At 40.7% G+C, this 14,699-nt stretch overlaps 1 protein-coding gene across 1 annotated transcript in view; it reads right to left on the bottom strand.

The window, feature by feature from the left end:
* Nucleotides 1-1,388: 1,388 nt before the first annotated feature.
* Nucleotides 1,389-14,699, bottom strand: part of HARS1 (histidyl-tRNA synthetase 1) — a 36,970-nt gene continuing 23,659 nt past the window's right edge. The window contains exons 8-13 of the mRNA XM_063448053.1: nt 13,298-13,391; nt 12,857-12,984; nt 11,415-11,675; nt 10,411-10,527; nt 2,981-3,127; nt 1,389-1,869 (exon numbers count right to left, since the gene is read on the bottom strand). Of these exons, the coding sequence (XP_063304123.1) occupies nt 1,810-1,869; nt 2,981-3,127; nt 10,411-10,527; nt 11,415-11,675; nt 12,857-12,984; nt 13,298-13,391 (807 nt within the window). The 3' untranslated portion in view covers nt 1,389-1,809. The remainder of the gene's footprint in view (nt 1,870-2,980; nt 3,128-10,410; nt 10,528-11,414; nt 11,676-12,856; nt 12,985-13,297; nt 13,392-14,699) is intronic.

Below are 14,699 nucleotides of genomic sequence, written 5' to 3'. Positions count from 1 at the left end.
CTCTGAAACTGTTATGTTTACATGTGATGGGTTAAAACCTAAGGGATCTGGCACCCAGACCATTTTATTGAGCTGAAGTGGTCTGGGTATACTATAGTGTCCCTTTAATTGTTATGTCTAAGACATGGGCTAAATGCAATCCCAGGATTGCAATACCCAAGTGAGAAACTAGGGAATATAATTTATTAGAAAAGCTCTATACAATTTAGATGGGAAATTATGTAACATTCTTGCTGTAATTAGGCTTAAAATGTTAGTCTGATTTAGAATACACAAATTGTGGATAATGTTTTTAGAATTATTTCCCTGCAATCAGAAGACTAGGTGCAGCTTTGTTGAATGATGTTTATGGGCGGATGTGCATGCATTCTTTCTCACTACAGCTGTTCAGTTTAACAGAACAAACGGCCACAAAATGATACTACGGGTGTGAGACTTAACAGCTAAACCAGATACTCAAAATAGAATTTGAAACAATAAAAATGTTTGCAAATATCAACTCTTATTCATATTCTATAATAAAATAATGTTTAGTTAAAGTATTGGGTGGTTTAGGTATAGGTTTGTGTCCTAAATTATATCCATAGTATGAGTAGCCATAGTTAAAGGGTTACCCCAACCAAGAAAACGGTTTTAGGTCTCAGTGTAATTCTTAATCCAGGCTGGCTAATGACACCCCAATGACATATCAGAAGGTGGATTTACAGCTCTGGCAACAGAGGGGTTAAACTCTATATGAAGCATTTCATACAGACTCCAGGGACTATGATACTTCAAGGCAGCGAAGTGGTCATGGTGCTTGGAGTAACCCTTTAAAAGCACACTAAGCACTAAATCAACATTAGTGTATTAAAGCAGTTTTGGTGTACAGATCATGTCCCTGTATGCTCACTGCCCTATTCTTACCACGAGGAGTTAAATCACTTTGTTTATGCAGCTCTAGGCACACCTCTCCTGCCTGTGACCTACACACTGCCTGTAAAGAGAGATCTAATATTAAACTTCCATTATTGCATAGTGTAACTTGGAATCTCCTATCTCATATTCAGTTAATAGTCTGCTAGGGCCTGCAGGTGCCTTCTGTATGATTCAAGTTCTATTACAGAGCAGATGATAATACATTTGCTCTGCAGGATCTGATTGAAAATGAAACCATTTCTTTCATGGAGGATGTGTAACATACAACCAGGGGAAGTGTGGCTAGGGTTGCATGAACACAAAAGTGATTTATCTCCTTAAAGGCAGAGAATTGAACACTGAAAATTAGGGGCCATGAGCTATACATCTACACCTGCTTGGTTAAAATGAAGTTGTTTTGGTGCTTAGAGTATTCATTTAAGATGTATCCTATCCCCTTTGGCCAAGAATCAGATGTCAATATTGCATAGTTCCTTAATTTCTGTTTAGCAGTAAAGGGATACAGACAATATTCAGAAGGCATATATGGTGGGGGCTTGAACAAATATTTGATATAAATAAAAACAGCTTAGTGATACGTCTCCCAACATTGCTAAAAGGGATTAATACTCTCAAGCTATGAATTTGAGGATTTAACGGGGAAAATGAATTATTCAGGAAGAAAAAATCTTTAAAGATGTATAGTATCAAAATAGACATTAAACGGAAAGTCTGGATTTGACCAGTTTAGACAATTAACATTTAATGGATGGCAATCAGATGATCTCAATAGAAAAAAAAATAGTCAAGTATAATTAAATATCTGTATGAGTAGTGAGGCTATGTTGGAAGAGCCAGGTTTTGAAGCTGTGTTTTCCTGCATCTTCTGCTCTCAATGTGCAAGGTATGCTCCTATGGATTTTTGGTTCTCTTCTGGATTTCTTCCACCAAGTTTTGTCTGGCAACATCAATCTGAAAAATATAGTTAAATAAAGTAAGGAAACAATCTGTAGATGAAAGACTACTGAATTTAGGGCTGGACTGACATACTGGGAGATTTGGTGATGGTGAATGGACTTTGGTCACTGACCACACAGGAGAGAAAATCGGTGTCAGGAGAGATAATGGGTCAGCAATGTGCTTTTGCTTATGTATTGGTTGACTGTTATGCAAACCAACTCAGATTCAGCACAATAAAGCATGTTCAGATTAAGCATTACCATATTAGACTATCTATGAATATTATGCATATATATTTAACTTGCCATTTATTTTTTTGGGAAAAGTTACATAAAATTATACCTTAGTCAAATAAAATAAAAAAAAGGTATAATTGCATACTGCAATACTCTAATGCCTCCCAGTCATATTTAGACCCGGGGACCTTGCTTTTTGCTTTTTGTTACTAATGGTTTGCCTGTCCCTACGGGTCTTCTTTCTTGCCGCCGTCATCTTGAAATGTCAAAGATGGCTGCACCCAAAGGTCAGTCATTGCCCACAGCATGGGCAGGTGAGTACTTAAGTCCTGGGTCAAAGCCCCTTTGAACCTGCTAGTTCTCCATAAGGAAAAGTAGTCCCTACATACAGAAAGTGATTACTTCAAGTTATTGTTCCTAAAGGTGGTTCAACAAGCTATTGAATCATAAGGTATACTCCGTTTTTCACACATGGGGCCTCCATTTTGGCTTTTGTTAAATAAATCATGACACGGTGTAATATGTCATGTGTTGTTGTTCACCTGAGATTTACCCAATATGTAACCATAGAATTCAAAGAGGGTGTACTTTCTATTTCCCTTGACTGTATATTTTATATGCAGTATAATATCATACACACACACACACACACATATACATGTATCAGAACTACAATGCAAGATATGTGATACCTTGTATTGCAGCCATGCTTTTATTAGACAAAGCTCTAACGTACATTTAACACTACCCCTACCACTGTACATTTTTTATAAAATGTAAATTGATATATTTCTCAGATCTAAACCACAGACAGAATCAAAAGAAAGATCATTCTGCAGTGCTGGTTCCACAAGCATAAAACAAGCATTCAGTTTGAATGTGCTCACCTCCTCCCTGGTATCAACAACCCTCAGCTTCACAACTCCATCTTTCAGTTCCTGCTCCCCAATAATTGCCACCAGTGGAATGCCTGTTTCTTCACAGTACTGCAGCTGGTTGAGTAGCTTTGGGTTCTTCTTGTACAGCATTTCTGCCTGATAGGAATGTGATTTATCAAGAAAAGTATATCATCAGTTTACGAATAAATCATATATATTTCACTAAACGGCTATTTTAAAGCTCACAGAATTATTATTATATTTTTTTTAAATACCGAAACATAGCAGTGTTTAATTATAGTATATGATCATCCATTGCATAAGTCTGCAACAATACCAATTTTCCCACTTCTTGACTGGTCCTATTCTAGCAACCTAATGCCTGATCTTATTAGATTAATCCACTTACTTGGGAAGTACTTCCTCCTGTGAACTCTTTGTAGAACAAGGTTAAAGGAACATTGTAGGGTTAGGAACACAATCATGTATTCCTGGCCCTATAGTGTTACAAACACGATCTAGCACCCCCTAAATATAGTCAAATCGTACCTTTATTCCAGTCTGCTGGTGTTGGCTCTGCCCCTGATTTGCCTCCTTGGCTGACCTCATCAGAAGTGATGATCTCAGACAATCACAATACTTTTACATATTCAAGTATTGGATTGGCTGAGATAGTCAATTCTGATGATTTTAGCCAAAGAGGTGGGTCGGGGCAGAGCTAAACAGTGCCCTGGACAATCAGCATGTCTTCATAGAGAGGATAGTTAAGTGTCTCCATGCAGAGGGTGGAGACACTGAGGGTGGACAGACTGTGCAGCACTGCCCCAGGAAGTATCTCTACTAGCCATCTGAGGAGTGGAAACTGGAGGTGTCCCTAGGCTCTTTCCTCTTAAAAGTGTTTACTGCAAAAAGCCTGCAGGGACAGACTATACTCACCAGAACAACTACAATAAGCTGCAATTGTTCTGGTGACCATAGTGTCCCTATAAATAGGGCCTGGAATGAGGCACCTGAGACTGGGAGGGCTGCAAAAGCGGGGAAATAGCCTGAACTCACAAATACAGTCTAAGTACAGTTTTCTCAACTTTTTTGCCACAATATACAATTACTGAAAGTTTCCCAGGCAGGTATACCCAATATTTTTTACCCTGTTAAGTAGCCATCTAAAGTCTACCACAGACAACTGCAATTTCACATTTAACGGTCTGACTGGGAAAGGAAATTCATAAGTGCAATGATGATACTTTTGAAGAGTATCTGAACAAAAACTAGGGATTGACCGATATTGATTTTTTAGAGCCGATACCGATAACCTGTGAACTTTCAGGCGATAGCCAATAACTTGCCGATATTCTGTACATTTACCATTTTGAAAAATATAAACTATTTCTAAAGGTAAATGCACAAAATATACATGCCACATGTAGTGGATGCAGTGTGTTTAACAGGGGAGCTGTGTGTGTTTGTGTAGTGGATGCAGTTTGTTTGTGTAATGTGTGTGTGTATATAATGAATGCAGAGTGTGTGTGTGTGTTTGTGTAATGTGTGTGTATATAATGCAGAGTGTGTGTGTTTGTGTAGGGATGTAATTTGTGTAAAATGGGGGGGAGGGGCAGGGGGCATTTAAAAAAATAATAATATATATTTAAAGGTGTTATTTACTTTTTAATCCCCTCTCCCTGCTTCTTAACAGGGAGGGAGGATATGGTTTTCCCTGGTGGTACGGTGGCATGGAAAGTACAGAGGGGGCCCGCAGCCCACTCTACTTACTTTCCCAGCAGCTCCCTGTCTAAATCTTGCGGCCTGCATGCCAAGTGGAGCGTTGCCATGGGGGACTTTGGGGGGGATTTAGACAGGGAGCTGAAGGGGCTGCTTGGAAGGTAAGTAAGCGCTTGCTGCGGTCCCCCTCAGGACCACCGGGCTTGTCATCATGGGCCCGGCGGTCCTGGTATGTATTATCAGCAACATCGGGATCTCTATTGGCAGATACCGATATTGCCGAAAATACCAAATATCGGCCAGACCGATAATCGGTCGATCCCTAAAACAAACAACTAAACAAAACAAGTGAAATTGAAACTGAGTGAGTGCGTCATAAGTCAGAAGGAAATTAACACAACTGTGAAAGGATATAGACCGAGATCAAGGATGGAAGAAGCAAAAAGTTACCCAGGGAAGCAGTGGCAAAGCAATTTTCACTTTTTTACATGCAAAAGTAGTGAAATATTACAGTTTGTTCTGATACAAACAGCAATTTGTAATGGCAAGCATTTGGGAGTTCCTCCCTTTATCACGTCTGAAGCATTTTTCCTAAAAATGTTCTAGACTTGATAAAGATTGGAACTACAGAAAGCTTGTCAATTGTTGGTTCAATAATAAAAGGTATTAAAATAAACGGCAATACTTCACTATTTTGTATCAACATTATTGGACTGAGAAGGCAACTCAAATATGATTTTTTTCATTTTTTACAGACGCTAATTGTATTATGTTCTCGTTTTTTATTATTTGTCATTTATTCAGAAGTTATTAGCAAGTGCATCTTAAAAACAGATCACAAAAGATAAAAATGTCCAAATCTCTAAGGTGTAAGGTTATCAGAACATTAAGTCTGACTGACAGAAGATGGCAAGCTATTTGTAATCTACAAACTGCAATTATCTGGATGACGCAAAGCAGATGTGGAGTCATAAATCAAAGGGAAAATTAGTCTACACAGTACTGTGCATCTGTCCCAGGACGTCTGAAAACTCTAATCTAAGTAATATATATATGAGACGTCTGAAAACATCAACCTCATTATTTACATTACAAAAAAAGTCACCCGGGGATCTTCTGGTCATGTACCTATGTCAAGAGTCATTTAAAGGATAAAACCGACATTTGCAAAGAAGAAAAATGTCACTTAATTTCATTGCTGTAAAAGCTAATCAGAAATTCTTGCAAGTTGACAGCAAAATACCATCTCATTATTGCAGTGCACCCTCAGCATCCGTTTTTAAAATAAAGTGCATACTTTAGATAATGCGTGTGTAAAGAGACACACATATTAGAGATGGTTCAGTGAGAATTTGCAGCAAACAAAGAAAGTTTAAAATGGATATGCAGTATATTTTATTTTTATTCTTAATACATTATTGGAATTTATCATCAGACCCATACATTGAGGTTTCAAAAAGCAAATTATTATGACTAGCTGTTGGAGAACTGGGTGAATACAACATGGCTGTCAAATCCATAATAATCCACTTAAATAGCAGGTGGACACAATTTAGGCCGAGCCCAGGGTTAAGTACTGTTGTGATTTATGTATCCAGTCTGCAGTATTCCTTTAAGATTTTTTTTTATAAAGGGAATAAAACTTTTAAGAATCAAACATTGTACCTTCTGCAAAACATTTTAATTATGGGAACTCATTGCAGCTCTTGGAGCAGACAAATGTTTGGGTTTCCCTGGGGGCAGGGGCTATAAATCATTATAGAATGGGATCTAGTATAGAAGTGGGGACTGGAATTTAGTATAGAGGGGGAGACTGTGAATTAGTATTGGGGTGGGGTGGGGCTGTAATTTGGTAGGGGAGGGACTGGGATTTAGTACAGGGGGTGGGGGGGCAAGGATTTAGTACAGAGGGTGGGGGGTGGGATTTCGTACAGAGGAGGGGACTGGAGTTTGTTTTTTTTACTGCACTTTTCAAAACAAACCTACATTTCTATGTAAATTTAAGGTTGTTTTTTTGGGGGGGCCCACGTAAACTTAAACCTTGTTTATGTGGCCCGTGCTAGCCTTTGAAATTGACCTGCTTGCACTAGAGCATAAGCTGGGATAAAAAACAGATCTGGGCATTTGAAAGGACCTCTTACAACCTTTTGCAGATTTTTTTTTTTTAAATGCAAATGTCTACACATTTAAAGGTTTTAGGTTTGGCATACACTAAAAATAAGAGTCTGTCCCTTCAACAATAGGCTCTGTAAAGTCACTTTCACAGCCAGGTCAATTTCTAGTATTAAACTATAAATCTGCATTTTTTTTCTTTTTAAGGCTAGGCGGGGATTTATTTGCACTAAACTACAGAAATAGAATTGCTTAGTATGATTAGATATTTAAAGAAAAATAAACTGGAGATAAACATTAAAATAAAAAATAAAAAATAAAAAAAAACACATTTTGTGCAGCTAAAACAATGCCCCATATAAAGTTCCAATATTTGTCCCAATTTAGAAAATTATCATATGCCAAGAATTGTTATTCATACATGTCTGTTGCAGCTCGTAAATTTTAAGGAACATATAACTGATTAAAAAAATAGAGAGGGAGAGAGAGAATAAATGTGTGTACACACACACACACTTATCTAAAAGCAGGATTTTCAAGGTAAACTATACTTGTTTAATGTTATAACGAAATAAATTATAAAACATAAATTGCATAGCTACTGAACATCTCTAGGTTTCACTTCAGCTCTCCCGTAGGTAGGGAGGCTGGGTGGACTTAAATTGAAATAAAAAAAAATAAACAATAGTTAGTGAGTGTGTGAGAGAGCATGTGCGTTATTGTGTCAGTATCAGAGAGTGTGTGTGTGTGTGTGTGTCTGTAAGGGGGTGTGAGTCTGAGAGAGTCTGTCAGCGAGTATGTGTATGTCAAGTCAGCGAGTGTCTGTAAATCAGTGTGTGCCTATTTAGGTGACTGGCATGGGAAAGGTGTTTTTACTCACCTTTTCCCCCAAGCTGGGTCGGTTTCGCTGTGGCTCTACTGCATTCATGGCTGAGATAATCAGACTTTATGATCCCAGCCAATCCAATGTTTTCCCATAGGAAAGTATTGCAAGGCTATTGCGCATGCACTTATCAGGATCTCCTCAAAGAGGTGTATCGAATCATGCATCTCTATGAGGAACATGCAGTGCCTCCACTGGACTAGGAATCACCTATAGAAGCCATCTGAGTGACTGTCACTAGAGGTGTTGCTAGCTAGCAATGTAAACACTGCCTTTCCTCTGAAAAGGCAATGTTTACAATGAAAAGCCGACAGAGAAACTGTAGTGGTTCTAGTGACTATCGTGTCTCCCAAAAAGGAAATCCTCCCCTGACCGTGAAGTAAACCTCTGGGCTACCATGGCTTAGAGGACTGCCATTCCTTCTGGTCATTAGGAAAGTATTAAAAGCAGGGCTTGCTCTTTTTATGGGTACTTAAATTAGTAGGAAGGCATACATACAAACAGATTTACAGAAAACCAGACAGACATCGGTAACCAAAAGTAACCAAAAAGGGCAAATGCATTAAACCATGCCATTTTACAACGGTAAAATTATATATTATCACCCAAGAGTCTATTATTATTAATTATAAAGCGCCAACAAATTTTGCAGCCCTGTATAGTAGGTGGACCAACAGACAAGTTGGACGCACAGGAAGAGAAGGTGTTGAAGGCCCTGCTCAAACAAGCTTAAATTATGAAGAGCGTGGGCTAAGTGTAGGAAGCATTTCATGTATGGGAAATGTAGGTTGCTAGAATAGTACAATGACGGCTTAACGTTTTAGAGGACACAGTTGCAGGAGAGAAAGCAAGGTGGGTTATGAAGGTGTTCAGTCAGAAAGCGAACAGTTTGATTGACATGCTTTCCTAAAGAAGTGAGTTTTCAATAAGTATTTGAAGGAGACTGGGTGAGAGTCTAACAGAGCAGTGAAGGGAGTTCTATATGAATGGTGAAGCCCCACAACATATTTAAAGGTAGGTGTCAGAGGTGAAAGTACGGACAGAAGATAGATGCAGGTCATTGGCCTGGATGGGAAATACTTGTGTTTTGGTGAGTATAGGTAGGAGCAGTGATGTCTAGAGATTTATAGACAAGTACCAGAAGTTGAGCATCCTATGGGATGCCAGGGTAAGAACTGGAGAGAGGGGAAAGTGTGGGAGGTGTGGGAGGTGCGGGAGGACAGGAAAATGAGCCTTGTGGCAGCATTCATTATAGACTTATCTGGACAGCTGGAAACGCGAAAGACAAATGAGAAGCAGATTTCAGTAGTCAAGGCGAGAGAGGACAGCGGCATGGACAAGCACCTTAGCCGCATAAGGTGTAGGACAGCGGCCGATGCAAGCAATGTTTTTTTTTTTTTTTTAATTCTTTATTTTAGCAGTGCATAGAAGGTAAACAAGCATTGTACAGCATTACATAGGTAGTTAATATGACAAGGTAAGTTGCGTGTACATAACAGGTCACGTGAAGAGGCTTGCACTTTTTTTTATAGATCAGTCCAGAAGCATGCCATATAAACATGAGTAAAACATTGAACAAGTGTAGGAGCGTGCATGATATGTATGTCAAGAAGAATGCTTATTTTGACAGAGTACTAAACAAGAGTATGTAGTGGCTCACTCTAGAGCTTTTGTAAAGAATCATAGGTAATATGTTAGAGGTTAGGACACGTTTTAAAGATGTATACTTTTAACAGCATGAGCTGGGGTACAGGTGTCCTATAGACTATACACTAGACTTTTCATCTTCAGCCCACCCCAACTCGACAGAGGAGAGGTAGGAGTCCCAAAGTCCCCAGTAGGGCTCCCCTCCTGACCCAGACCTTGTAACTTGACTCGTTGGCTGCCAGGGTCGCGTTGTGGAGTTTGGTGGAGTAGTCAGCCCTGTCTCGCGCTTGGGAGAGGTTCTGTATCGACTTGTCAAAGGTTTGTGGTCTGGTGGGTTTCTGGGTTGAGCCCGGTGAGTTCGGCTGATGGGCCCTGTAGATCCGTCGCGTGGGTCTAGGTTGGCGTTTTGTGGCTCTCTGTGTGTACCTTGGGGGTAGTCCTCTGGAGGGCCTGGGACCCCTCATCCATTGGTGGCGTGTGCTAGGACCTGCGGTGACCCCGGTATCGGGTGTGGCGTGTTGCATGCAGGCGTCTCTGGCTGTGCCCGGCTCTTGGCAGGCCCTTTCACCGCTCGTGTTCGAGCTGTCTCGCCTCCCGGCTGGGGACTGACCGTATGTGCGGTACATCGCTGCTGCAGTCTCCGCCAGAAGCAATTAAATATTTTCTCTAACTTCGCCTGGGTATCTGCGGCATAGTCATATGGCCGCCCCTGTTCCAGGTCCTCGCCTCGTGGGCGTCCGACCTCCGCCATCTTTGGGTGTCGGGATTGATTCAGTGTCTTCTCGCTGTATGGTGAGTGTGATTACAGTGTACAGTCTCTGTGGGGGACTGGCAGGACCCCCGCCGGTTCAGGGGGGGGGGGAGCCGTGCCCGCCGAGTGATGTTGCTTAATTTAGCGATGAAGTCGGGAGCTCTGGCTTTCTGCGTCTGGCTCGCTTGCAGGTCAGGCTCGCCCCGCAAGCAATGTTTTTGAACTTGAGGTGGCAGGAGTTGGTGATTGACTGGACATGAGGAGAGATTGAAATCAAAGAGAAAACCTAGACAGCTAGCCTGTGAGGTAGTCTATAGTACTATTTACCTTGATTTCAGCATTCCAAAGTTCTGATATAAGCTTCATCCTTTCTTCCAGCAGTTTCTTCTGTGCAGCTGCCACGAGTACTTGGGTTCCTGTGGTTCGAATCTTAGCTTCTGATGCCTGAAAAGTTGATATTGTTAAACAAAATGACAGCTGTTTCCTTAACACTGAATAGTCAAACACAATGCTATTTTCCTCTAAAAGAGAAATGATCATACTTTAAAGCCTTAGACAAATATGTTAAAAATAAGCAAAATAAAACAAAATGCATGCCTTAATGCAAGTGCCTCTGTCTCAGAGAACGTAGTTCAGATGCATTGGCAGGAGGGGAGATTATTTACTTATGTTTGCATTTAAGCAGCACTTATATAAAGTGCAGACTCCTATAGCAATAGTGGGAGGGATATAAATTAGAAAAGGCTTGCCTATACATAGGAAAATATAGTTAACCAACACGTAGTAATTCTTACTCAAGATTAGTTTTCCATAACTTTTCAATAGGCAAGGCTACAAAGGCTAGTATAATAGGATGTTGCGCTATATACAAGGCTGTAAAACTGTGCATCAGGTGCTTTACCAACAAAATATTGAATCAGGGCCTACAACATTAGTCATATCATACATGGGAATGAAGTGTTTTTTTTTTTTTTTATTGTTTTAAGACAAATATAAAAACAAAACAGTCTAACTGACTGTCATGCTGATGCATTCTGGTCTGTTTCATGGCACCTGCATTTTAGCACAACATCAATAATGCAGTTGGCAATGCTCGTGGTAGAACACATTCTATCAGCTATGAATGCATAGCAGAGGAAAAGCCAAGATCACGCATATGCACAAATCAACTATTCACACCTAAGCTGGTATAAATGCACAGCATAGCCAAACTGACAATTATGGAATGATTTTCCCTATATTTTTCCAGTGTACACAAATGTGAAATAATGGAGGGGGTGTAGGATTGTTAACAGGAGCTCCCAATAGAATTCATGTAATATATTTCATACCTCTGCTTTTTGTTCCATGATCGAAAATATTCTCTCAATTCCAATACTGACACCCACACAGGGTACCTTCCTGCCCTTTGGATCAAACATTCCTACAAGACCATCATAACGTCCTCCCCCAGACACACTGCCAACACTGACAGATTCCTCTGCATGGTCATTCTGTTGCTGAGGTGCGCCTTGATTCTGTATTAGGACAGCTTCATATATAATACCAGTGTAATAGTCCAAACCACGTGCCAGGCTCAAGTCGAATGAAATCTGGAGGATTCATATTGTGTTGAAAAAGTGGGGGGGAAAAAGTTATCATACAAGATCAAACTCCAGTCTCCAAAACATATCAAACATATATACTACTTCTGCCGAGTATCTAAGGCAGTGGTTTCCAAACCAGTCTTTAAGGCACGCCTACCAGTCCAAGATTTAGGTGTTTGTTTTGTTTTTACTTAAACACCTTGACACAACTGAGTACTCCCTAAATTCTGGACTGGTAGCTGTGCCTTGAGGCCTAGTTTAGAAACCACTGATCTAAGGACTCTCACATTTTGATAGGCCTGGGACTTAAAACAAACTCTGGTTCTCTTCCACATCAAATACGGTGTGGCGATTTATGTGCATATGCTGGGGAAATTAAACAAACTTATATACATCAACAGAATCAAGTCAGCTGCTGGAGTGTGAGAGAGGGATTTAAGTGAATAGTTAGCAGGCCGGTTTCAAGGTTAGTGATATTAAATGGAAATGGTAGGCTTGGGAATAAGTAGGAGAATGTGGCAGGGAGGAGGGAGTGTACTATCTATTCTCCTTTCTGACTACTGTTACATGTAAATTTTATTATTGCCACGAGGTGTTGGTAAATACACCTTTTAACCCCTTAAGGACACATGACATGTGTGACATGTCATGATTCCCTTTTATTACAGAAGTTTGGTCCTTAAGGGGTTAAGTCAGTTATTGACACACCGCATAAATTTAACCCTGCGTTTACACATACAAAAATTCTACAGGAGTACACCCCCGGCTAGCAGATTAGAATTTTGAAGTTCTAAACCCTGATATAATCCACTGTATACCCAGCTTTCTTATATTCTGCAGTACCCATGCACTAAAGATTTATCTGAAGCATCTTTTATTTAAAGAGTTGTCTGGCAAGCAGCATTTCAGCTCAGCACGCATTGCTGAATGGAGCACCACCATCAGATCTGTCATATTGACCACACTTCTAACTCTGCTGAACGCCAAAGTTGAGTACTATGAGGATATACACATTTTGCCACCGAAGACAGGGGAAAGGATTCTTATTTATGAGTACCGGTGTCCTCTGTTATGCCATGTATGTCCAACCTGTGAGGTGTCACTATGCCCCTGTGACGTTTATACATTCAGCTGAACTATGTCACTGTGTATTTATCTTCATGTATAAGTACAGTATTTCCACACACCTTATCTTTCACACCAAAAAGTTCCAAATACTGGAAAAGGAGCTTCATGTCATTAAGTCCTTCCAATGCTTGCTTATTCTGTGAAAGTTTGGGATCCTTCAGTAGTTGCTCAATCAGCTCTAATGTACCTTTGAAAATCATAATAGGATTAATGGTATCAACACAAAAATCAAAATATTATACACACACAACGGAAAATGGTCTAAACTATCGCTTGATACAGCTGTCCTAGGGACAGCTTTAGGAGTGACTCTCAAAGTGTGTTTAGGGGACCCAGGCAATTTACTCTATCATTGAAATAAGTGCATCCTTCACATAATATAAATGAATGCAATATATAAGGGACACTGCTCAAAGTCACTGAGCAAGGAAACAAATCATGACTGCCCTTACTGATCCTAAGATAGGCGTCTGACCTTTTACAAATTTGTGAGGACTTACCATGGTTCTGAACATACTCTCCGATTAAGTCAGCAGCTTCAGGTGCCAGTCCCTTCTCTCCCACCATTTCATTCTTCACGTCCTCCCATGGAGTCTGCAAAAGAAGGATATAAGAATCTTGTTTATTTTATGTTACAATAATGGATAGTTGACCTCAAGCAAATAAGCATGAGAAAACATTTTTACCTATACACCATATGGAAGAAGTGGTGTGACTTGAAGAGTGGTCTAATCACCAATGTAAAAGTACCTTCCAACTCTACTGGTTTCCATAGTGATTGCCCCAGTTTTCATTACTTTAGAAATCACAACACATTAATAAAATTCCCACCTATAAGTTGTAAGTACTCTGTATTATATATATTTTAAATACATATTGCTACATGCAGATGTGGAAAGCAATTAGGTTTCACTTTGAGGGCGGGGCCTAGCTCGCAAGCTGACCAGACATGCTTCATATGAGCTCCTGCTAGAATGTACTATATTTCAGCTAAAACGACAAATATACAGCTATAAACAGCTCAGAGCCAAGCTGTCTTTAACAGAAGGGACACAAAGGGTCCCAAAATAATAACATTTGCAAGTATATCAAAATATCTGGCCATGAGGCCTACCGGGATTGCAGACCTGTTAGCAGGTAAAGGTGGCCGAATCTACTGGAGCCCCGTTACCTCCTTTGGACCGGTGGGGGTTATCCCAGTCCCCGCTGGGAACACTAAATACTCTGCAGTGGAAAGCACGACCTCAACCATGTGGTAAATCAAAGATGGCTGCTGAAACCCACATGGAGTCAAGCAGACCCGAGAGCCTAGATTTAGTGAAAAGCTTTGAGGCCAGATTTGACAAGCTGTGCCAAGACTTCTGGACTCGTATGGCATGTTGCTCAGCCACTCCAGCCTCACCTGTACCACCGCAGAGTCAAGCAGCTATTTCAGCTCGCTATCCCTCCCTTGGGCTGGCTGCCCGGGTAGGGTCGCAACCACCCAGATATTCATACACCTGTGCGGAGCACCAAGTTCCACACTGATGCAAAGCTGCAAAACAGACACAGCACCAGATGCTGAAGGAGGGAGTTCGACCACAGGCTGCCACCCACTCGACAGGCAGTTCGGATTCCCGCAGATACCTACCCGGATCTCGTGCCTTGATGAGAGAATCTCCACAGCACTACCAGATACCCAGGAACGGTGGGCACAGATGGGAGGGTCGCCTGGTGAGCCTCTCCAGAGATTTTGATACAGGCCCACAGAGCTACTTACAGTCGCGGCTTGGTATAAATTCTGCCTGTCGGCAATGGCCTGCATGTTGGATTGAGTGACTCTTAGCTGCAAAGTCCTGCAATACCCTGTGCAACGGCTCCACCAGCATTGCAGACAATTCTACTATATTACCCCATACTTAC

This window comes from Pelobates fuscus, chromosome 3 (assembly GCF_036172605.1).
Source record: "Pelobates fuscus isolate aPelFus1 chromosome 3, aPelFus1.pri, whole genome shotgun sequence".
Classification (NCBI taxonomy): domain Eukaryota; kingdom Metazoa; phylum Chordata; class Amphibia; order Anura; family Pelobatidae; genus Pelobates; species Pelobates fuscus.
This window is presented reverse-complemented; position numbering and strand designations above follow the sequence as displayed.